This window comes from Oreochromis niloticus, linkage group LG19 (assembly GCF_001858045.2).
Source record: "Oreochromis niloticus isolate F11D_XX linkage group LG19, O_niloticus_UMD_NMBU, whole genome shotgun sequence".
Lineage (NCBI taxonomy): Eukaryota > Metazoa > Chordata > Actinopteri > Cichliformes > Cichlidae > Oreochromis > Oreochromis niloticus.
This window is the reverse complement of record NC_031983.2, coordinates 14,394,806-14,417,543: the sequence shown is the minus strand read 5'-3', so window position 1 is coordinate 14,417,543 and position 22,738 is coordinate 14,394,806. Positions and strand designations below refer to the sequence as shown.

The following is a 22,738-nucleotide window of genomic DNA, read 5'->3' as shown; positions in this document are numbered from 1 at the left end:
TGTTTAAAATAAACAGCACTATCAGAAAACGATAGCTTAAAAAAGCGATTGACAATTCCCTTCAGGCATCCCTACCTTATTTCCTCATTCCTTCCAAACGCTTCCCCAATTCCGTATCAGCCAATGGGATTAGGTTTATTCTTTACATTGGCCAATCACGAGAAAGGGGGCGTCTCCAAGCGCGTGCCTTATAAAAACCAAAGTGTACGCCGCTGTCACTGCACTGTAGCTGTTCAGGACACTGATCGAAAAGACCTCAGCAGGAAAACTTACAAGCCGAGTGCATCGCTCTAGTTTCACCTGCGTTTTCACCATGAAAGCCATCAGTCCCGTCCGCTCGGTGAGGAGCTGCTACAAGGCCGTGTGCTGCATTTCGGAGCAAAGCCTCGCCATCAGCCGGAATAAACACTCCTGTCTGGATGAGCCGGTGAGCGCCCTGTGCGACATGAACGACTGCTACTCCAAGCTGAAGGAGCTGGTTCCGAGCATCCCGCAGAACAAGTCGGTCAGCCAGGTGGAGATCCTGCAACACGTTATTGACTACATCTTCGACCTGCAGATCGCGCTGGAGGCAGGGGACACGGCTACGCCGGAGATGGTTTTGTCAATAAAGGTGAGGGGAGATGTGGGCTGATGCTGGGTCGCCTTCCGACATCCCCAGTTACTCGTCACGATCACTGGCAGGAATTTGCCTGCTGATTATTTGCACTGCATAAATCTGGACTGCAGAGTCATTTAAAGTTCAAGGCCGTGCTCTGTGAATTTTCCAAAGTTTGTTCGCATGCGGACGTGCGCGCATCGCGCTGCTGTTCTGCTGTAGACCGCAGTCACACAGCAGCAGATGGTGCTCTGCGATGTGACACCTCTGCTCAGGCATTTATTAGAATATACTTCTGTTATTGCCAGCTGCTGAAACCTCCTTCTCTTCTCTCTGCTTTCCATTCAGACTGCGGACATTAGTCACAATTTCTCCAAAGAAGAAGGGCGGTTGTGCCATTAAGATGGAGATTGCATGTTATGGTACGTATATATTCCTAACTGATACATATATACATGTAAATATATATAATAATATAATAAATATATATATGAGGCAAATGTGCCCTGAAGCAAATCATCATATCTTGAATTACTCCTTTTTACTTAAGTTCAAATAAATCTATAAATGCCAGAGAGAATAATGTAAGTACTGATATACTTAAAAGTGAAAGTCTCCACTCCGTCCACATTCATTATACTCGCCAATTAGACAGGCCAGTGATTGTGTAGTGGATTCATTGCTATCTGCCTGGGGTTAATGAAAGTTCCATGCTAGGCGCCAGTCTGTCTGCTCCCCTCTGCAGGGAGGGAGGGTGAGAGGGAGAGATCTGACTTCACTTTTCTTCCTTTCTCTCCACGCAGGTGCAGGGAAACACATGTCTCCACTTCACTCCGGGCAAGAGGACAAGAGGGGCAGAAAGGGTGGGATAGGTATTTGGGAGAGAAAGAGAAGAAGAAGGAGGAGGAGGAGGGTTTGAAGAAAGAAAGAGAAAAAGTGGACTGTTTCCTAGATGAGTGGGGATCAACAGTATTGCATGAGCAAGAAAACAGACTCATTCTTTGGCCCCTGGACAGACAAATCAACACACCAAAGTAGAAGCCAGGATTGGAAAGTGAAAGCTACCAGCTTTGTATGCCTTCCTCTTAAAAAAAAAACCCAACAACCTGGGATTCCTTATAGATAGTCGGAGGAATTGTTGTCCTTTTCTTTTCTTTTCTTTTCTTTTCTTTTCTTTTCTTTTCTTTTCTTTTCTTTTCTTTCTTTTCTTTTTGTATTGCATTCCAAACAAAAGTTTTTGTGGACACACAGCCTGAACTTTGTATCTACCAAGTCTCATATCACCTCACACAATTATCACCCCCCTCCCCCCCCCACCCCTCCCCTAAAGCAAAACACATGTTTTCCAATAATCTCGAGGACTGATCAAACTTCTTAAGAAGGTGTACATATCTGCTGGGGGTGTGAAATGTGAATCAATATGGATGTTTCTTTTTCTTTTCTTTTTTTTGGATTGGGAGTTTGAGTTTCTTAGGTATAATCAGAACTCTATACTAGAGTCAATTGTAAATGTTTGTAGGGATTGTGCTATTTCTACAGACAATGTGCTGTGAGTTTCATAAACTCTTTATTATAAAGTTTGCTTCGTATGTACATGTATGTTTTTCTGTAATGAAATTAAAAAAAAGAAGAAGAATGTGAAACCGTTTTCCTGGTGTGGTGTGTTTGGTCTAGAAAAATGAATGAGTTTGAACTAGTATTCTTCTGAAGACGATGGTGATGCTGACGTGACTTTCTGGCTTTGGATGACAGTGAAATGCTGATACAACAGGATGTATTTAGATGAATCTTGAGGTTGAGTGGTTGGAAATCAAACAGAGGGAGTTTCCTCTGAGTGTTTCTATTTTTCCAAAGAAAGCGTCACCAGTTCATAGCGGCTGAATTTCCTAAATGGTGTAAAAGAGAGAGGATGTTACGTGATTGTAAAACTGTGCATCTGATCATTCATAAATCCTGTTAAAATGTCACCTTCATGACACCAGTGTGTAGAGGTATGCTGCCTACCTAGAAAGCTAAAAAGCACCACTCTTGAGGTAGCACTCACAAAACAATACAAATTTTAAAAAAGAAGATAGGAAGATGTTTCCATGGCTTTTACAGAGAAGCTTTCCTTATAGAATCATATTAATTAGAGAGTGAAACAATGCATGGGCAGTATGTGAAGTATGACTGTAGACAACTGATTTCCAAAAGCTGAACAAACGCTTGGATCTGTGTGGAATTTCAGGAATTAGATGTTGACACACACTACCGGTATCTCTCTAGAACAATAGTTACACTAAACGGAAGTTTTCTACTTTTGCACTTTTCTTTCTTTCTTTCTTTTTATTTATTTATTTATTTATTTAATTATCTGAAAATAGGAGAAAACTAACAACAACAAAACAACTAGGGAGAACAGTTAAACATGATGACCCAGTTCTAACCTTTCTCGCACAGCTAATAATGAAATAGCAACGCCATCTAGTGGTGCAAATGCGTTATTGGCTTTTCTCGCCGTAGGAAGTTGTCACATTAACAGTACACGGTGGAGAATATTTTGTGATACAAAATATAATTATTACTACCTATATGGACTTCATATTTAATATTATATATGTTATATACTTTTAAAATGCTCGTGTGCGTTATTATTAATAGTAACAGTACCACAGCCTGAAGTACAGGACAACAAGGTTACATGACAGCTTAACTGCTATCAGACTAATAAGTGGACAGTATGCATCATAATAGATAGATAATACATGGATACAGTGCAATAGCTGAGCACACCTCAGCTGTAGATTCTATTTTGTATAGGCTATATTATTTTTCTTCATTTTGTTTTCTTTGACTGAACGAGTCTTTTTAAACCCTGTCTTTTTTTTATTGCGATGTTCTTGTTTTTCTCTGTGCATATAATTTTGTTCAGCAATATATCAGTGATGCATTGCTGAACGATAATAAAAGAATCTGAATTTTAAAATAACAGTGTTAGGATGGCTCATAGCGGCTGGGTTAAAATAGGAGGCATGTGGTAGAGATGAGGTGCAGACCACCCACGTGTTTATTCACCAACGTTAAAAAATAAAAAAATAAAAGCTAAAACAGAACAAAAAATAAGACAATGTAGCCCAGTGGTGGGACCTGGTTCCAGCAGCGGCCCTGAACTGGCAGCCTTTTATTGACTGCTGCTAATTGGGTCTCAAGCCATACGAGACATACACGCTAAAGTAAAATAATAAACTGCACACAAATCTTTTCTAATAATGTTTCTTAACATCAAATCAATACTGAAAAAATAGTTACAACTATTATTATGAAATATTTTCCCACTTGGCCTACCACCTAAAATCTACAATAAAACTATTATGGCTGTTCAATCCGCTCTTCGATCACTAGGTGCTGCCTGGAACCTTTAAAAAGCACTTAGGAAGTCTTGGGACTCTTTTGGTTGGCAAAAACATTGGGAGAAAACACAAGTAGGACACAATCTTGTCATCACAATAGTCACTTGGGATATAAATTGGCTCTCCTACCCATTAGCATACACAGGAGGTAAATATCAAACCGGTATTTTCCACCAGTTTAACCAAATTTACGCACATATTAACCAGTGCCAGCTGAAAGATTGCCAACAAGAAAAACCTACAGACAAATAACCAATAAAAAACATATCAAACTGTTTTGTATGTATTCTTTAACACCAATGTTAAACTTAGTCATGTATGTTAATCTGGTTAAGTAATGAAGAAGACTTTAATTGCAAGCAGCAAACAACATGAAGATCAGCTGCCAGTCCACACTAGATGGGGCTGTTGGATGAGGATGGAGCCTCCTGACATCAAGAACTGTTGCTTTCAATGTCAAAATGAAGCAGAGTAGACTAAAGCTCAAGCTCAAAATGTAGGATTGCACAATAATTTGAAAATGATTTTTCTTCTTTACAGCAGCACAGTGGACAAATGACTGATAAGCTGTCTCATGGCCAAGTAAGCCCAGTTCTCGTCTTATTTTGTGACAAATTCAGAAGGTGAAAAATCTGGAGTGGATTCCAATTGTTGAACTTGCTGGTGAAAGGTGCAAATCAGCAGTCTAGTATATTCTTAAAAATAATGAATACCCTGACCAGCTCAATAACATAGAAAGGCCCAAAAGACTGAACTAGTGCATGATTATAGGATATCCTTCTTTGTTCAGAAAACACTGAAGACATCTTTGAAAACATTCTCAAACAGGTGGGTGTATCACTCTCAAGGTCTGTTATTAAATACAGAGGGTCTATAACTAAGTGCAAACTACTGGTGTCCCTCCAGAACAATGAGGAGAGATTAGTCTTTGCCAGGAAACAGCTCAAAGAGTTTGCACAGTTCTGGGGGGAAAATGTTGGACAGATGAAACCAAGATTAACTTGTACCAGAATGATGGGAAGAGAAAAGCATGGAGAAAGAAAGGAATGGCTCATGATGGTGATAAATAAACTGGTATTATATCATGCTTTTCTACTTGGAGCACTCAAAGCACTTTTTACTACTCTCATTCACCCAATCACACACATTATTATAAGGGCTTTTTTTTTCTATATACCTAAGCACCACGAACATTCGCTCTAACGTTGATTGACGCAGCGGGGTTCTCACCCAAGGATACTCTGATACAGAGTGGAGTAGTCAGGGATTGAAGCACCGACTTTCCAAGTAGGCAACCTGCTCAATCTCAGCTGCAGCCACTCATGACCAGAAGCATACCACATTGCCAAACATGGTAGAGGAGATGTTATGGGATGAGCATGTACAACAATTAGGCATAACATTATGACTGCCTGCCTAATATTCTGTTGACCATCCTTTTTGCTACCAAAATAGCCCTGATCCAGTGGCATGGACTCCACTAGACCCCTAAAGATGTGCTGTGATAACTGGCACCAAGATGTTAGCAACACATCCTTTAAGCCCTGTAAGTGGTGAGGTGGGGCCTCTGTGGATTGGACTTGTTTGCTCAGCATATCTCACAGATGCTTGATTGGATTGGGGAACCATTTTTGCTTTGTGGCAGGGTGCATTATCTGGCTGAAAGAGGCCACACCCATCAGAGAATATAATTTCCATCAAAGGGGGTACATGGTCTGTAACAATGCTTAGTACGTGTCAAAGTAACATCCACATGATGGTAGAACCCAAGCTTTCCCAGCAGAATGTTCCCCAAAACCTCACACTACCTCCACTGGCTTGGCTTCTTCCTGTAGTGGATTCTGGTGCCCGCTGTTGTGCCCGATGAGTGACACACACGTACCGGGCTATCCATGTGATGTAAAAGAAAACATGCTTCATCAGATGAGGCCATTTTCTTCCATTGCTCCAAACTCCAGTTCTGATGCGCACTTGTTGTTGGCGCTTTCAGTAGTGGAAACAGGTCAGCAAGGGCCCCCTGACCTGACACCTTTCTATCAGAACCAGCATTAACTTTCTCAGCAGTTTGAGCTACAGTAGCTCGTCTGTTGGATTGGATCACACGGGTCTTCAGTCCCTACGTGCCTCAGTGAGCTTTAGCTGCCATGACCCTGTGACTGGTTTACCACTGTTCCTTCCTTGGACCTGCAATTTTGGAGTTCTAGCCTTCACAATTTAGCCCTCGTCAAGCTTGCTTAAATCTTTGCCCATATTTCATGTTTCTGTCGCATCAGCTTTGTGGACAAAAATGTTCACTTGCTTTTTAATATATCCCACTCACAAACAGGTGTAATGATGAGGAGATAGCCAGTGTTATTGACTTCACCTGTCAGTGGTCATATTGTTATGCCTGCTTGGTGTATGGCTCTAAGTGGAACTAGATCACTAATGCTTATTGATTATATGAATGCCAATATAAGCAGCGTGAATTCTGAAATGTGCATTACTATACTCTCTGCTCAGATTCAGTCAGATGCTGCAAAACTGATGAATTATGACCCGAAAGCATACAGCAAAAGGTACCCAAGATTTTCTCAAGACAATGAGATATCAAGGGCTAAGTCAGTCACCTGACTGGCAACCCCATCTAGCATGCACTTAGTGCACTAAGTACAAAAACAAATGCAGAAAGACCCATAAACAAGCAGCAGCTGACATTTCTGCAGTAAAGGCCTAGCAGAGTGTCTCAAGGGAGGAAAAACAGCATTTAGTGATGTTTCCTGGTTCTACTTCAGTCATCACTTGCGCCGTTACTGAAAATAGAGGACTCTGTATACAAATGGCTATAAATAGCACAGCTATTTGGGGGTGTAGGCAGCAAAGCTACAATAAATGTGTAACTGTCCCAACACTCATTTAACTCCACGTGAGTTTCATAAAACAAATTCACTGTTTGATACACTGAACAAATTTTGAAACATCACAAATTTTGATGTGACAGAGAGAAACATCACTAGTGATTTTTTTTTTTTTAAAAGAAAAGAAACAAGCAACAAAGTTTAAAGTACAAAAGGTACATCACTAGAATGCTGTGAGATGTTGCATGTTATGCAGTTGGGATAAAACGTGAATCTGAATTTCCAGTATTGCTAGTTATGCAAGAACACCTACAAATTGTGCAGGATTTTGTGTGAAAGAGGAAGAAACATGAGGGTGGGGATAATATACGTTGCACTCTGTGGGCATCCAGTGCAGTAATATGTGGTGAACGAAGCAAATTTCTTTCATCTGACAATTAAGAATTATCTCCCCATCTCTAATCCAGTGTAATAAGGAGGCAACTATGTCAGCTTTTTTTCTTCACCCTCGGTTTTTTAAAGGCACAGATGCACAACAAACAATAAATTTGTTGTGCATTCAAACCACTTTCAACTTTGATTATTTCATTCAAAATGCCGTTCAGATTGAGGCCGGACAATGGGGCTGCTTTGGTGGAGAGTCTACTTTGTCTTGGCCAAGGGGGTCAAGTCATATGGCTTGGGTTTGGTTGCTGCAAGTGGGGGAGGGGGTGTTTTCTTTCAATACCTCCTCTGAACCAATAAGCAGGAGTGGTACTGAGTGAATCCAATTATCATCTATAAACTACCCCAGCAACACCTTGTAACAGGGAACAGTACACTTTGATCACATAGAATACAATAAAGCAAAATTGTCTTTATTGTTTACAAAAAACATACAGTGTATATTTAATTATATTTACAAAATAAAACTTTAAAAAAAACTTTCCAATCCTTTCTTGCCCTCTGATTTCTAATACACATATTTTATTATGTCCTAATTACCCAGAGAGCAATTCGGCACTATTTGAACATACTGTACATGATTGCGCCATTTGCAGAATCAGACTTCATTTTAATACACTGCAAATTTCATATAAACATATGAAGTTAATATTTAACCGTTTTTGTAATCTTTGACTGTCAAGGAACTGAACTGGGATGCTGTAAATGCAAGTAAGTGGTTACAAGTGGAGTTAAAAAGGCAATAAAAAGTGCTCCAACAACAATAATGCACCTCTAACGTGTGATTATAAAGTCTGGGCTGGTCATTGTCTCCATATCCAGCCTGGCAATGAAAGAACACCATGTCTCGGATGTGTGCTCCTGTCCCTTTAAGCAGATCACTCCCATAGCCGTACAACTGTTTTATGCAAATTAGACAAGCCGAACGTGCCATGAGCCAATCAGAAGCGGCTTTCAGCCGCGGGAGATCCGAATTTCGCGGGATGAAGTTTGGCGGTAAAAAGACTGCTCTGCCCCAGCTCTTGCCCCCTTGTATGGAGAGAGGAGCTCTGAGGTGGACGGACAGGAGTGGCAGACTGGGTCGGATTCAGCACCAGAGGGAGGCACAATAATTTGTTAATCTCCTGCTGGAACCGGATCTCAGTGAGACCTGGAAGCCTTGGAGAATTAAACTTTAAAGTTCTGGACGTTTGAAATAGTTTATTTATTCAGGAAGCTATTCTTTATAACTGGTAAGGCAAGTTTCCTCTACACTGATACAGGACAAAGGATAACAACACCGAACAGCCTGTTGAATGTACTAATGATAAACGTCACATTATAACATATAAGCCTGTACTGCATGTGTAATTCATGCGGCTTGAAGCTAATCCGGCAGTTTACGCTGTGAAAGTTGCTTTTGTTTTGTTTGTGTGTGTTACAGTATAGGCAGTTTATATATTCATAGAGGTCCCGCAGTAGGTGAAGCTTGCTGAGCGATTCAGTGTGCTCAAGTACAGGCACACTTCTGCCTTCGCCTCACCGGTCCGGTTCACTCAGAAAAATGATGCGGATGCCTAAAGGCGTCTCGCCGGCATCGGGTCGGCAGGCAGTGGGGCTGCCTTGCTCTCAGCAGAAGATGAAGCTTTTGTCCACCGGTGGAGTGAAGACCGACTTCTTCCTCGCCGGACTGTCCAGTCCGCAGATGAACACGGTACCGGCCGGATATTTCACCCAGATCTGCAACACCAGCGTGGCCGAACAAAGAGCCAACAGCCTGTATTCAACCCCCCATGGACCCGAGGTTAAACCGATCAGATCATCCTCCGGGCGACTGCCGGTAAATAATCACACAAATATAAGCCTGGGGTCGTGTTTCCTTATTGTATAATATTTAGCGAGGGATTTGCATATGTCCGGAGGAGGAATATTTGACTTTTTTCATTGCTATGCATGTTTGAGAAGGGCGCATTCAGATATGTTTTGACGTGATAAGCCACAGAGGGGCCACTGTGGCTGCTGCTGATGTGCGTGAATGGTGTCTTCTCTCTTTCTTTTTTTTCCTTATCCATGCCAGGCTGTGTGACATCTTCTCCCGCAGTCCAGCTGTAGCTAACACAAGGCCAGACGCCTTGTTCTGTGTTTGATGGTTTTGATGAGCCAGTGGGGGTGCTTAGAGAGAGGCCCCACTCTCTTATGCCCAAAAGACGAGTGCCCCCCCTCCTTGATGCAGCAGAGCTAGTTTTTTTTAATACAAGCAAACAATGCAGGGGCTCAACCAAGCTGGAGGAAAGACACTTAAGGCAAATTCATAGCTTCCCAACACTTGTAATGGGTGATAACACACATAACAGATGCTCCACCCTCACTTCCCATTATGTCAAAACAGGGTCTGTGTTGGACAATGGGAAGGAAGCATAGGTCAGAGGTCATAACCACAGAACAGGTGTATTTTCTGGAGTGTGAAAGTATTACTATCGGAAGCCCTAAAGCATCACAAATAAGTAAAAGATTAACCTGTTTTGTAGAACACGTACACAGTGGGCTTTAACGACGTTTAGCAATGCCGTTCATTTTAAACTCGAATGCTGAAGATTATTTGAAAATCCTGATCTGAGAAGATTGGGTGACACTCAGCAGCTTTTTAGTGCTCCACACCTGTTGTTGTTTGTTGTATTTGGTGTCTTTATTCCAGCTGACTCGTCAGCCCTGGAGTCTTTTTTTAGATTTAATGAATTGCAGTAACGCTAAAGGGGTTAGAGTGTGTACAGGGTTTTCAAATCGCATGTCAAATCCCCAGCCCTAATAGGCCCTTCAAGAGGATTAGATGGATATAAGTAAAGTGAGAAATAGGGTACCACCTGGCATATCATGTGCCAATGTGAACCTGACTGCTGTCAAAGTGTGTATGGGTTGTTGGTTTATAGAATTATTACATGCATTCACGTTTGATAACCTGGTTTTCACCTTGAAATCCAACCTTAAAGTTTGGCCACTAGAATAAGCAAGAATTCAGTTATTAAATGACAGAATTTTTATTTACACCTCAGAAAATTAATTTGTAATTGTTCGACATACTGGATGTGATGTGGTTCAGTAGGCTTTACGACACTACCCCTGTGTACGCAATCATGTCGCCTGTGTTTTTGTGCATGCACACTGTGACCACGGTAACTTCTGTTTTCAAGGGATTTGAATATTTTCAGTTGTTGCACATTGTCACAGGTGCACATTTCAATTTTACCACAAAAACAGGAGCCTGATTCAGGTTGATAGAAGTGACGGCACGGTTGAAAATACGGATGAGGTTTCAAAAAGTTCTCTGATTAAGAAACTTCCTCTGGATCACTTCAGTAAATTGGGTAAACTTAATCAAAGGGAGGGAGCCCACCTTAAAGTTTCTGCTTTTAAACTGATCATTTTAAGTGATTTGATTCCCGTGTCTAGAAATAAGTGGTACAGTGGGCTTTAATGATGTTTGAGCTTATTCCTTCTATTATACGTTAGTTTTGTTGCACTAATATATAAATGATTAGACACAAGGATGTCATTATCTTTATGATTGGGTTTGAATGACTAAACACCACGACATTTCAGTTGCTCTTATATGTGTTGCGATGGCTGATGGTAGCTATCTTGCAGGATACATTTGATGCGATGATATTATGAAGTTTTATTGACGACAGTAAAGAAGCTGAAGATAGTAATGTGTTGCTGACACAGCTGTTTCAGTGCATGTTCAGTCATGACTCCTGTGTTTGCAGGAAGTGTTGCCTTTTCATGTACTTACAGCTCACTTCCTTTAACCTATACAACATTATAACCACAGCTTTTTTCTCTAAGATTTCCTTTTTTTAAACTTTGACTGGGAAACCAGATTCTAAAGCTTAGAATTTATTTTTGTAAGTACAAACAATCTAAACACTCTCTGAACACATTACACATAGTCCCACACTTTTGTAGGCACCTACCTACAAAAATAAAATAAAAGGTTAATATTTGACTGATTTTAGTAAATGTTAGCTGCAGAGATCCCGTCTTTACTTATTAATCTTACTAACTCTAGAAAAAGGCAACGTATCAGCTATTGGCATGTGAATTTTAACCAGGGTGTGTAAGCTGTTGATAAACTGTTGTCTCTGCTTCCTTTCAGCTCGATAGGGATGTAAATGTGTTACAGTATTCAGGCCTCCAGCCAAAGTCCAGGGAAGCCCTTTTCTCTTATTGGACTGCGGATGAATGAATTTGTCAGTTTAGGCAAAGTTCAGTGCTGTCAAACGGCGGTATGGCAACAGGATGCGTCTCCATAATATTCACCAGGAACAATGTCCCATTTATTCCCTGCTTATGTGACGTTAACTCTGAGTTTTGTGGAATGCGCACAATCCACTACAACTGAGTGATTACGGATGTCAGCTAATGCCTTAGTCTTTCTCCCTTGGTAATTTTTAGGAACACACACCTCTCCTGCGACCTTTTTTTGAGCCCCTAGAGTTAACAACCCATTCAGGCTGATGCTTTGGTGTGATATTGGACACAGTACCAACTGTATGCATTCTCTCTATTATCTGTTTTGTTGGTGTGTTTTCCCTTTAACCCCAGCTTCAGGCAAATACCAGTCCTGCAGGGTAATGCTCTCTATAGGGGGAGTTTTGCATCTCAAAGCAGCCTACCCCCATCAGGCAGGCAAGCCACAGTGGGGACGGATCCACACCTCTGTTTAGCCGCTTAAGAGGCTGTTGTAGTGCAACTTTTGTTTTTCCTTTATGTCCAAGGGTGTGGTAGTGAAGGGGCTCGGTACAGAGCGGTAGGTACTTGTAGGCATACTGAAACTTGCCCTTTGCCTGGATGGAATCTAAGTCTGGTGCAGCCTGACTAGCAAGATCTGTTTGTTTGAGGAGAGGCCCGACTGCAGAAGCCCTTCACGTGATTATGATTACATGTGTGGAGTTTTCAGCACAGCAGCAGAGACGGCGGGAACCGGCCAAAGAATACACAGCAAACAGAAGGGGCCACGTGCAGTAGATGGGCGTAACTGGGCAATCAGGCAGGGTGAGGTTATAGCAAACGTGAGTGGCGTGATACTGCCAGTCTTTGAGATAAAGTGCTAATAAGGAGGGCAGCTGTCTCGGGCCTCTCCCATCGTCTCTTATAGCTGCACCATACGTATGTGAGAGCTAGTTTTAGGGTGTGAAAGCTTTTGGATTCTGATCATCAAATTCAGATTTTCACAATGTCGTGTTATAACACCTTAAAAGTGATGTGTGCTAGGTGGCATACCTGTGCACTTTCTGTAAAATGTAACCATTTCTCAATAGCTGCACTTCTTCTTTCAGTGGTCTGTTAGTCTGTTAAGTGAGGAATTAAAAAAAAAAAAGGCCTTTCCTCTAAATGACTTGGGGTTTGCGTAATATGGTTGAATCACCAGAGAAAGCACTCATGCAAAAAAGGAGCACCCAAGCCCCCACTCTGATGTACAGCTGCAGGGGGAAACCGCTGGTTCCATTCTTACAAGTCATCATGCATCAGGCTATGACTCAAATTGTACACGTGCATTAAAAAGTTTGAAGTGACACACGTTGACCTGCTCGCTTTAGGTCACAGAAATGACAAATCTTCCGCCTTATTTGGTGAAAAAATGCGACATTTTTTTCTTTGTGCTGGGACACTGAGTCAGTGGAAAGCTGTGGCAGTTTTTCTCTGGTTAAACCACAGCTGTCACGGCTGTAGGCAGTCCAACTGGTATCGTCTGCTTCCTTTCTGCGACTCCAAGTGTTTGATAGCGACTTTCACGACTATCAGCCAATGAAAACTCAAAGTTTGAATCGTGCAAGAGGTCGTTTTAGGGGCAACAGTGAGCATTTTGTTCTTCGGTAGCTGGTCACCGTCCTGTTGCGGGTGTCTCTGTATGCCTGACTGTGTGTTTTAGGGATTAAAATCCAGCCTGCCAACAGCACAGGGCTGCTCCAGATGTCATGAGTCAACAGGTGGACTTGTCAGGGAGAACACTGGGAGACAATGGCAGCCTTCATTTTCCCTTTACTCTCACATGCGTAGGCACATCCACACGCGGTAACGTGCACTCCCTGCTTTTCCCATCTCTGAAAAAGCAATTTCCCTAAACCTGTTAACTAAAACAGTTCACTGGCCGCATGTACGCTGTCGTGGCAAAAGGGATTATTCCTACCAAGTATTCCTGAGGAGACACGGTGAAAGGAGTTTGTGAGATCTAGCCAAGCACTACAAATTACCCAGCAGCCAGAGTGTGCTGAGGTGAAATGCCATTGCCTCACTAGCTCACTCATTGTGTTATTGTGTGGGCAGTTGTTGGATTTCTGACTGACAGCAAACGTTCTCGTCCACCGTGAACTTTTGATGATGACAGCATATCTGCACGTGGGGTGTGGTGGTAATTTCCTAATCCTTAAGAGAGTAGCGCTTTCACTTCAGCTAAGTAGGCCAGTGGATGGCGGGGAAAAAAAGCAATGGTCATTTGAAGATTTTATATTGGGTTACAAAGGTTGTTTATGTGCTTTTGATTGTATGATGCATCGCTGTTATCGTCAGATAATGTTCTGTTTGTGTGCGTGCGTGTGTTTCTGTGAGGAGCCTGTGTGCTAAGCACAGAAGGAGGAGGTTTGAGAGGGGGGGGGGGGTCATTGAGTGATTCCAGGGACTTCCTGACGTATGGCAGGCAACGAGTCGGGCCTATAGACCTCCCGCTTCTGTTGACTGCAGACAAACAAAATCAGCCCCTGTTGAAGTGCTTGGGAAAGTGCGCGTGTGGGGGGTGCTTTGTTCCTGCACTTGAGGGTTGTTGGCACATTTACGACATGGTACTTTTAAACAAGCCCCTATTTAGCCGTCTAGCATTGATGCCACTGTTCTACAAAAGGTCTGGACTTGCCCTACAAACTATTTGATTCTTTCAGCTTTTTAACTTGCCATTATTTAAAGTCAGTAGGATGAGTTAAACACCTTCCATAATGTGCTTTTTTTTTTCAGCCTGCACTGGGATTGGAAGGATTTCAGTCTAATACACCCTTTATATGTTCGTATGTAGTGAAACAGCAGTTAATACAGAGGAAATAGTAGAGCTGTAAGTCACACCTGCTTTGTAACATTTGCATCTTTTTGCTAATCTTTGATAAACGTCTTCCCTCTAGGCCAAGAGGAAGCTGGATTTAGAAGACCCTCTGTATCTGCCAGAGTTTCGTACGCCAAAAGGAAAATGCAGCATTGCAGCACGGATACCAAGCCCAAGGAGTGAGTAGACTGTACATCTTTTGTTGTTTTTGTGTACAGCACTTTGTGTCTGCTGTGACGGTGTTGAAAGTGCTCTATAAATAAAGTTGGTGTGGTACACATCAGTGGGTGGAAAATATTTTTTAGACTGTGCAAAGGGAAGACGCAGTTCAACATTAAAAGAAAAGAATAAAAGCAAACAATGAAAAGAAGTTGATTGTACAGTACTCTTTAGCATTAATCTGAACCCAGGCAGGGTGGGTTATGCCAGGTTCACATGACACGACGTCAGCCTGATTGCGTCCTCACCCTTTGGGTTGTGAACAAACACGAACGGACCTGTTTGCTGTGGGTCAAACTGACATGATAGGAAGCCTACTGCTTTTGAAGTATTCCACAATAGTTTCCTCACTTTCTGCGAAGTTCACCCATATGAACACAGAGTGCTGTATCAGCAGCTCAGTTGCATACAGCTTTACACATAACAGATAAAAAAAAAGCAGTGGTGTAGCCAGGAGTAGAGAGCCAGTATCTTAAACTGGCTTGTTGACATTCTTTTCCTAGAATACACAAGCTAGCGCCTCCTTCCCAACGACATCTCACATCTCACAGCTCAGCGGGAATGACGGATCAGGGAGGAATATGCGGTCTGCTGTGTCTCTCAGTTATGAAATTGCAATGTCTTATGACCAATTCTCTGGAATTCAGGAGCCCTGAGAATATGTTATTACTAACATTATCAGACCTATTGATCCATTTTCTATCACCAGTGTGGTTATATGTTATTGAGTCACGGGCAGAGCACAGTAAGCAGAGATGCCAGGACCTCTTTCACAGTATTCCAGGAGAATACTGAAGTGCTCCCAAGACAACAGAGAGCCATAATCTCCGATGTGCCCCGAGTCTTACACAAAGATTCCCACCAGCTGGAGCTGCCTAAACCACCTAAACTGGCTCTTTGATGCAGAGGAGCAGAGACGTCCAACTAATCAAGACTGATTATTAAACCTGTAGCAGATTAAAGCAATATGAAGACACAGTCATTGGAGACAGATGCTGTTTCTGGTTTACAATACCGTACCCATAGCTCTTATTTTCAGATTTTCCGTGCGAGGAAGAAATATTGCTGTTTTGAGGATTATTTGTAATTTCGAACTTGATATCAAACATAAAAAGTAAAACATAAAGGCAGAAATAAATCTAGTTGACACATTCCAATAACTGTTTGTTTTCATGTTTCACTGTTGTCAATTGCTTGTATGACTAATTCAGTAAATATTTGAATCAGTGATCTCTCCGCCAGCTCATCAGCCAAATAAAACACTTGAATGAATTAGTACAAATTAGAGTTGTATAACTAAAACACATTTCTAGTCTTATTCGCCACTTTTCTCTGTGTTTCCTCGCAGCTCCAAAATCTCCGGGTGAGCGGACGCGGTACGACACGTCACTGGGCCTGCTGACCAAGAAATTTGTGGGTCTGATTGCCGAGTCTCCTGATGGAGTCCTTGATCTGAACTGGGCCACTGAGGTCCTGGAGGTCCAGAAAAGACGCATTTATGACATCACCAATGTTCTAGAGGGAGTCCAGCTTATCAGGAAGAAGTCAAAGAACAACATCCAGTGGCTGTAAGTAGAAATGCAGAAGGTTAAGTAGCAGGAATAGTGGGAGGTTTATCAACTGTGTGTAGCACACAGAGGCAAACCAGGGACTGCGTAACTATTAAGTGAAGCCTTGGCATTTAGGGTTCCTTACAGACTTTCACAATAATGTTGGGCAAAGCATGGGCAGGACTGGTGACAGCAGCAATTTGGCTTTATTAACAAAGCTGTGTAACATAGTGGAATGCAGCTTGGTTCTTTTGCTCGTGTCAAACAGCTGAGACAAGATATTAATATCTTATAAAAGTTTGCTTTTATAACATATTTACTCTCGATTTTTATAATGATTTTACAAAGTAGTGTTTTTATGCTGCACGCTTTGTGGACTAATTAGTAAAAAAGAGAGATATATAGACATTTGCAAAAAAAAACTAGCAATTGTTCTAGAGTCTATTTATACTGGGCTTTGATTGCATTCTAAAAATGTCTCCTTTGCTTTTATTCTTCATGAAGTATTAAAAGGAAAAAGAAACTTCATACTGGTACTCGCTTGTCTGCCCCCTAGTGGCAGTCAGCAGAGATTGCAGTGCCAGTTGTAGACACTATCTAAATGTGTGGAGTTGTTTTGACTGTCTGTAATTTAAGACATGTTTAATCGTGTGTATGTGTGTGTTTCTCCAGGGTTGGAGACGTGTTTGAAGGTGGAGCAGGTGGAGGGGAGAAGGCCCGTGCCCTGAGGAAAGAGCTGGGAGACCTAGAGAGAGCAGAGAGATCTCTGGATGAACAGATTCAGTCCAGCACCACACAGCTCAAACAACTCACTGAATATAAAGAGAGTCAGAGATATCCTTTACATAGAGCACCGTGGTTATCTACATCATTCTTTCATGATCTCCGTTTCCATCTTTTGTTGGCATGTTCCACTGTAGCTTGCTTGGTTGAGTAGGTAACCAATTGCTAAAAGGCAGCAGGGACGTTCATCTTTCCCTACTTTACTATCAGATTTCTACTAATATCTTGCCAGATATAGCCAAAAAATAATAAAAGAGAAAAAAAGAAAAGCACACACGCACGTGTATTTAAATTCCACTGTTATTACCCTTAATCCCATGATCCACATTGGGCTATGTGACGTATCAAGACATCCGTTCCATCGGCAGCCTTCAAGACCAGACAGTCATTGCTGTTAAAGCCCCTGCAGAGACCAAGCTGGAGGTGCCAGACACAGCAGGGGTGAGATTTGGTTTATGTTTCAGTTTGTCCCCTTAACCGCTCCTTTTTGTTGTGCGTCTAAAATGTGCATTTGTCCTGATGTCAGATTGTCTTGATAAATAATTGCTTCTTCTCGTTTCCTTACAGCAGGGGTCTTTGCAGATCTATTTAAAGAGTAGAAATGGTCCCATAGAAGTCTACCTATGTCCTGATGAGGGTCTTGAAGAAGCTAGTCCTGTTAAGAGTGTTGTCACTCCCAAAAAGGAATTCCCTCAAACGCAAGACCCTCCCGCTGCAACCCCAATAGGACCACCGAGTTATAGCGTCAAAGAGGAACCAGTTGACTGTAAGCTTTGAGTTTTGAATAGAATACCACCTTTATTTGAGCTACCCTTACTTTGATGGTACCCGTGCACTAGTCTTAGACTGCATCTAGTTTTACAACTAGCATTAATTTAGTTTTACAAGTTTTACAAAGTGATTTTATGCCAAGGCTTCAGGAACATTAAAAATGAATTGCACCTCTTCAGCTGGAGCCAGTCCAAAGATCAAATAGCACCATTAAAGCAGAAAGGTCACACTTCTTTTTGGCGGTTTCATGCGATGCCATGATAAATCGGTGACAAATTAAACAAATGGCATGTTATTTAATCAGCTTTAGATTTGCTTGTTTCTTTGTTGTATTTTGGTTGCATTCTGCAAAAAATGTTGAATTGTTCCTTTAACTTTTTCATTATTTAATCCATCAGCTGAAAGCATAAAAAACAACAAAAAAGTCAGGGTGCACAAATGTAGAATAAAAATAGAACTTGTATGAAGATAAAAGCAGTGCCCTTAGCACAAAATTCATTTTTGTCGCTTTCTTCAACACAGCCAACATTTCTGCAGCAGCTCCAGCCGCCTCCTCAGCGGTGACCTCCACTTCCTCTCTGCTTGATGTAGAGGGTCTGCTGGGTTTGCCCCCCAGCCTGCTTCAGATAACCGAGGACCAGCTTCCTGGCACCTCCTTCACTTCAGACCCCAACACCCCCTTTGTCAGTTTTTCTCCACCTTTGGACCACGATGACTACCTCTGGAGCCTGGAGGACAGCGAGGGAGTGTCAGACTTCTTCGACACTTACGATCTCGGAGATTTGTTGAAAAGCTGAGGCTTTGAAGGGATGGGGCGGAGAAAATTCAGGGAGAAGAAGGGTAATATTTAATCGAATGCCTTCTTGGGACAAACTATTACACTATGAAGCCATCAACTGTTTTAATGTCCGATGGAGGAATCAACTTCTTTGTTTAAATTATAAATTGAAAATATTTGTATATATAGTAAATTTGGGCAGTAAGTCGAGTAAATCTCATAGAAAGCAGGCGTTATTGTTTATATCGTATTGTCAGCGAAATAACTGATGATGCATTTGTTTATCAGTCATTGTTCAGTGTGACCAACTCAGGAACTTTTTTTTTTTTTACCCCTCGTTTCCAAAGTCTAAATAATTGTTTGTACAACTCTTTGGCCCATAGGGGGCAGCATTGTATAATGTCAGCTTTAACTGCCATTCAGCTTTACAGGATTCAATCACTGGATCGAAGTAAGCTAAAGCCGTGAAGAGCCATACACACAGGGTATGTTTGCAGTGTTTTCACCACTGATCAAATTAAGCTGTGAATGAACCTCAGTGTCGACATGCATCTACAGCTCGAGAATACACATCAGGTGAGATCTCAGCATAGATTTTAGACATTAAAACTGGTTTTTAAAGGTGCTCATGTTGCTTCTTTAATGCCTTAAGCTTTGTGTCAAACCTTGTATGCCTGAATGTGCAGGCTGTGACCCAGAGGTAATGACAAATGGTGGCTATTTTTTTTTCTTTTTTATCTCTGAATATATACAATCTTTGAGCAACCCCTAGTAGGTTTGGCAGCTTTGTTTAAGTTGTTGCTCTGTTGAGTTTAATAGTTGTCTTTAACTGATTGGTTTTAATTTATTAGTGTAAAACTACTATTGTATTTCTTAGGAAATAACCCAAAACAAATTAAATGCAGCATCTGTGTTGCAAGGAGGGGTGAAGAGGGATGGGGGGGGGGGGGGGGGGGTTAATTGATGTAAATGAGGTTTAATTAGAGGAGCAATTTCTTTTTCCGCTAGTTTTGAAACGAAAGAACTCTGTTACCTCAACAGAAACAGAAACAATGAGAAATTTGTCTTTGCTGTTCAGGTATTAGGCCCACAAATACTTTCCCTGCCTGCTGCGGCGTAACACTTTTACATGTCAGAGATGTGCTCCTGAAGATGGAGCAGCTCTGACTCTAATCTGTTTGTTTGTTTGTTATTAAAAAGTGTTTTTTTTTTTAAAGTGTTCTAGAAATATAAAATTTGGTATATTTTTGGCTTTCCCTCTACACCGCAGAGATAAGCTAACTGTCCTGTCCTATCAAAACTTGAAATTGAGTGTTGTGGTGCGTATTTGACAGCTTGGGAAATGGTTGTTGTGCGTTTGTGCGTGCGGGTTTTTTTTACAATGTAGATTAGAGAATTGTGAATTCAGATTTTGTAGTGTGTTTTTTTTTCATTGAGCATTATTGTTTTTGGTATTTGTACATAACTTGTTTTGTATTTATACCTATTTTTTCTAATTTTTTGGACTGTTGTAAGTCATTCAGCACTTAATGATTTGTAATATTGTGAAGTTATTAAATAAAATATACTGCAGCCATTGTTTACACATGAATTTGAGTTCCTCTTTTTAAATCATGTCAGAAAAACTGGAATGCGTATTAATTGCTTTATATAACGTGACTCTTGGTTTGATATTATGAGGTATCGCTAATTCTTCGAACATCTATGAAAGCCATATTAAAATTTAAACAGCGCGGGCACTGATCTAATATAAAGTGACATTTCCTGAAGAGTGACAATAAGTCTGCATCAATGGTGACAATAAAAATTAAACAGCTATAAACACTTTCAGACAGGTGCACAAAGGCACCCATCATTCTTCACAAGCTTGTTGCTTTGGAAACCGCTCACAAAAGGGAGCAAGCATTCAGCAGGTCAAAGTTCAGCGGGTCACGTTGGAATGGTGTGTTGGGGGTGAAAAGTCTGCAAGGAAGAACTGTGTCATTAATTTTAGTCAAAGGGGTTTGCACATTGCTGCTAAGTTAGAAATTCAAATACAAGTTTCTTCAGAGGAAGGTACGGCGTTTATGAACACTTCTTTAGGAATAACTAAGCTCGCATGGAGCGTCCACGTGACTTGTATGATCAACTCGAAGTTTATACAGCTTTATACTCCTTACAATGTAGAGAGAGGGTGTGAGTAACAAAGAACAATTTGTGCTGGTTCTCTGCAAACTGTCTGTTAACAGAAACTACAGAACAGCTCGTGTTCTGAACAAGAGATCGTAAACAAGCATGTCAGGCATCACATGACATCCCTGGCTGCGTGGTTTGCATGCTATCTAAAGAGCAGGCTACCTTGTTTCTGTTACTGCTACAGCAGCAATCAGCTGAAGTAAATCTTGTCAGCTGGATCATTTAATTGCAGAAAATATAAATACCTCTTTCTGACTGTTCACCAATTTGCAGCACATACCCACACAGTCCTTTAAAACACTACACGTTGTTATTTATGGCTCCAGGCTTGGTTGGGAAACTTTGGGTGGACTTATAGCCTATTAGTTACATGGATAGTATCACTCATACGACTCAGATGACACTATGACACGCAATTAACATCAATATGAATCACAAACAAGTCTGTCTACCTGTTCCCACTCTGCAAAACCTATTGTTACCATACCAACTGTAATAACAGGTACACTGGCATTGGTGTCTGTTTGAGGGTGGAGTAAACATTGTTGCCTGTCCAGAAGCCAGACCACGGAGAACATGCATGGAATGGCACTGGACTGACAGTGCTCAGTCAGTGAGTCACAGATGATGTATTTTTCCAAAGCAGCAGCTGTCACTTAACGTCAGAGCTATTATATTTTTTTTTTTACATCAAAGCTGCTCTTTAATGCAGGTTCTTGAGGCAAATTAGTTTCAATGGGGCTCCAGTCCTATTCAATACACCTCATATGCCTATTCCAGTGGGAAACTAAAGCCCTGTGTTTTTCAATAAATCAGCTTTACTTTGTCTCCCCGGTCCTCCAATTTTCAGTCATCCATGTCAACCAGAAGAGGGGGTATTTTACGGTAAGCCCGGGCCCCCCTGTCCTGACAGGGGTAGTAAATTGATAGCGGTGCTAGTGGAGCTGAGTCAACAGGCAGCAAGATGAGGGAGATATTTTTTGGGGGGTAGGGTGGCTGGAGGCGGGGTTCATTGAAGAACCTTATCCTGCTCCTCTGGGCTGCTGGGAAGCAAGAAGGGAAATCCGGGCAGCTCTAATCTTTACTGGAAGATGTTGCTGTAACCTCTAACGCTGTGTGTGCGTCACAGAGAAAGAGAAGCTGTATTCGATGTACATCACTTCCTCACTGCCAAAATTTCCCTGCTCGCTGTCTGAGAGTGCAGAGCGTTTGCTCTAACACAAGAAACGGTGTGGCATGAAAGGGAAGCAACCGGTTAAATTACTCTTAAGAGGGGAAGAAGAGAGTTTCTTAAAGAAAAGGGCGGTAAAGGGTGGAGACAAGGAGGGAAAGCATTAAGTGAGTCACATTTCCAATAAAGCTTTGATCTTTTTCTGCATTCCTGTGTTATTCCACCTTTGTCGACCTTCCTGCACACAAATTCTCACTGCTAAACTCCCAACATCACTGGAAAAAAAAGGAAAACAATTTTCCCCTGTCAATTTTTCATCTCTTCTCTCCCGCCCACCTTGGCCTTGGACTTGGGTTCTTCACTATATGTTAGTTCATTGCCTGCGCAGACCGGTTTGCTCAGTTTTACAATAGGACCCGGGCTCAAAGGCTGGCTGGCATACAAAGGCTCTGCTTCTTTACTGAGTGCTGCAAAGAAACTGAAGGAGGGTATTGTTTGAACGCTGCAAGCCCCTACATTACATCAGCTAGAAGTGCATTAAAAAAAAAATGAGTGCATGCACAGTGAGCATGAAATTACACATGCTGCACATATGTCACAATAACAAATGCCAGCATGTATTCATGCAAGTTGCAAATATACAATATCTGTTTTCTGTCTCTCCCTGCTTAGCGTCCTCACACTTGGAGCCATGCAACAAACAATGACTGAATGAGGCCCTGCTAAAGTGGGTCGCCAACCCTATTTATGTGATGTGTGCCCTCACTTCCTTTCAAGAATGCACATTTTTTTACAATGATTGAAAGGTTAAAGAGTGGGGTTTTACAGCTTTTCCTCTGGAGACTTTGGTCCACATTTTAAATTGTGTTGCGCCTTATCTCATAAGGAAAAACCACAGATATGTTTGTTTGGACTCCAGAGGAACTTTTTTTTTTTTTCCATTACCACCCCTTCAAG

The 22,738-nt window shown here is 41.6% G+C and overlaps 2 protein-coding genes across 3 annotated transcripts; both read left to right on the top strand.

Annotated features, from left to right (window-relative positions):
- Window positions 1–208: 208 nt before the first annotated feature.
- On the top strand, window positions 209–2,245 carry id3 (inhibitor of DNA binding 3). Its single transcript, XM_003453213.5, has 3 exons — window positions 209–613; window positions 947–1,020; window positions 1,402–2,245. Exons 1-2 carry the CDS (start codon window positions 314–316, stop codon window positions 998–1,000), a joined length of 354 nt encoding a protein of 117 aa, XP_003453261.1. The 5' UTR covers window positions 209–313; the 3' UTR covers window positions 1,001–1,020; window positions 1,402–2,245.
- Window positions 2,246–8,266: 6,021 nt separating this feature from the next.
- e2f2 (E2F transcription factor 2) lies at window positions 8,267–19,385 on the top strand. Of its 2 annotated transcripts, XM_005477160.4 has the most exons (8): window positions 8,268–8,500; window positions 8,692–9,087; window positions 14,414–14,513; window positions 15,902–16,121; window positions 16,776–16,937; window positions 17,213–17,327; window positions 17,454–17,652; window positions 18,180–19,385. In XM_005477160.4, the coding sequence occupies exons 2-8, from the start codon at window positions 8,812–8,814 to the stop codon at window positions 18,452–18,454; spliced, it is 1,347 nt and encodes a 448-aa protein (XP_005477217.1). In that variant the 5' UTR covers window positions 8,268–8,500; window positions 8,692–8,811; the 3' UTR covers window positions 18,455–19,385. The 2 variants fall into 2 exon arrangements, with proteins under 2 accessions (XP_003453291.1, XP_005477217.1); XM_003453243.5 differs by having other exon boundaries at window positions 8,267–9,087; window positions 17,457–17,652.
- The last annotated feature ends 3,353 nt before the right edge of the window (window positions 19,386–22,738 follow it).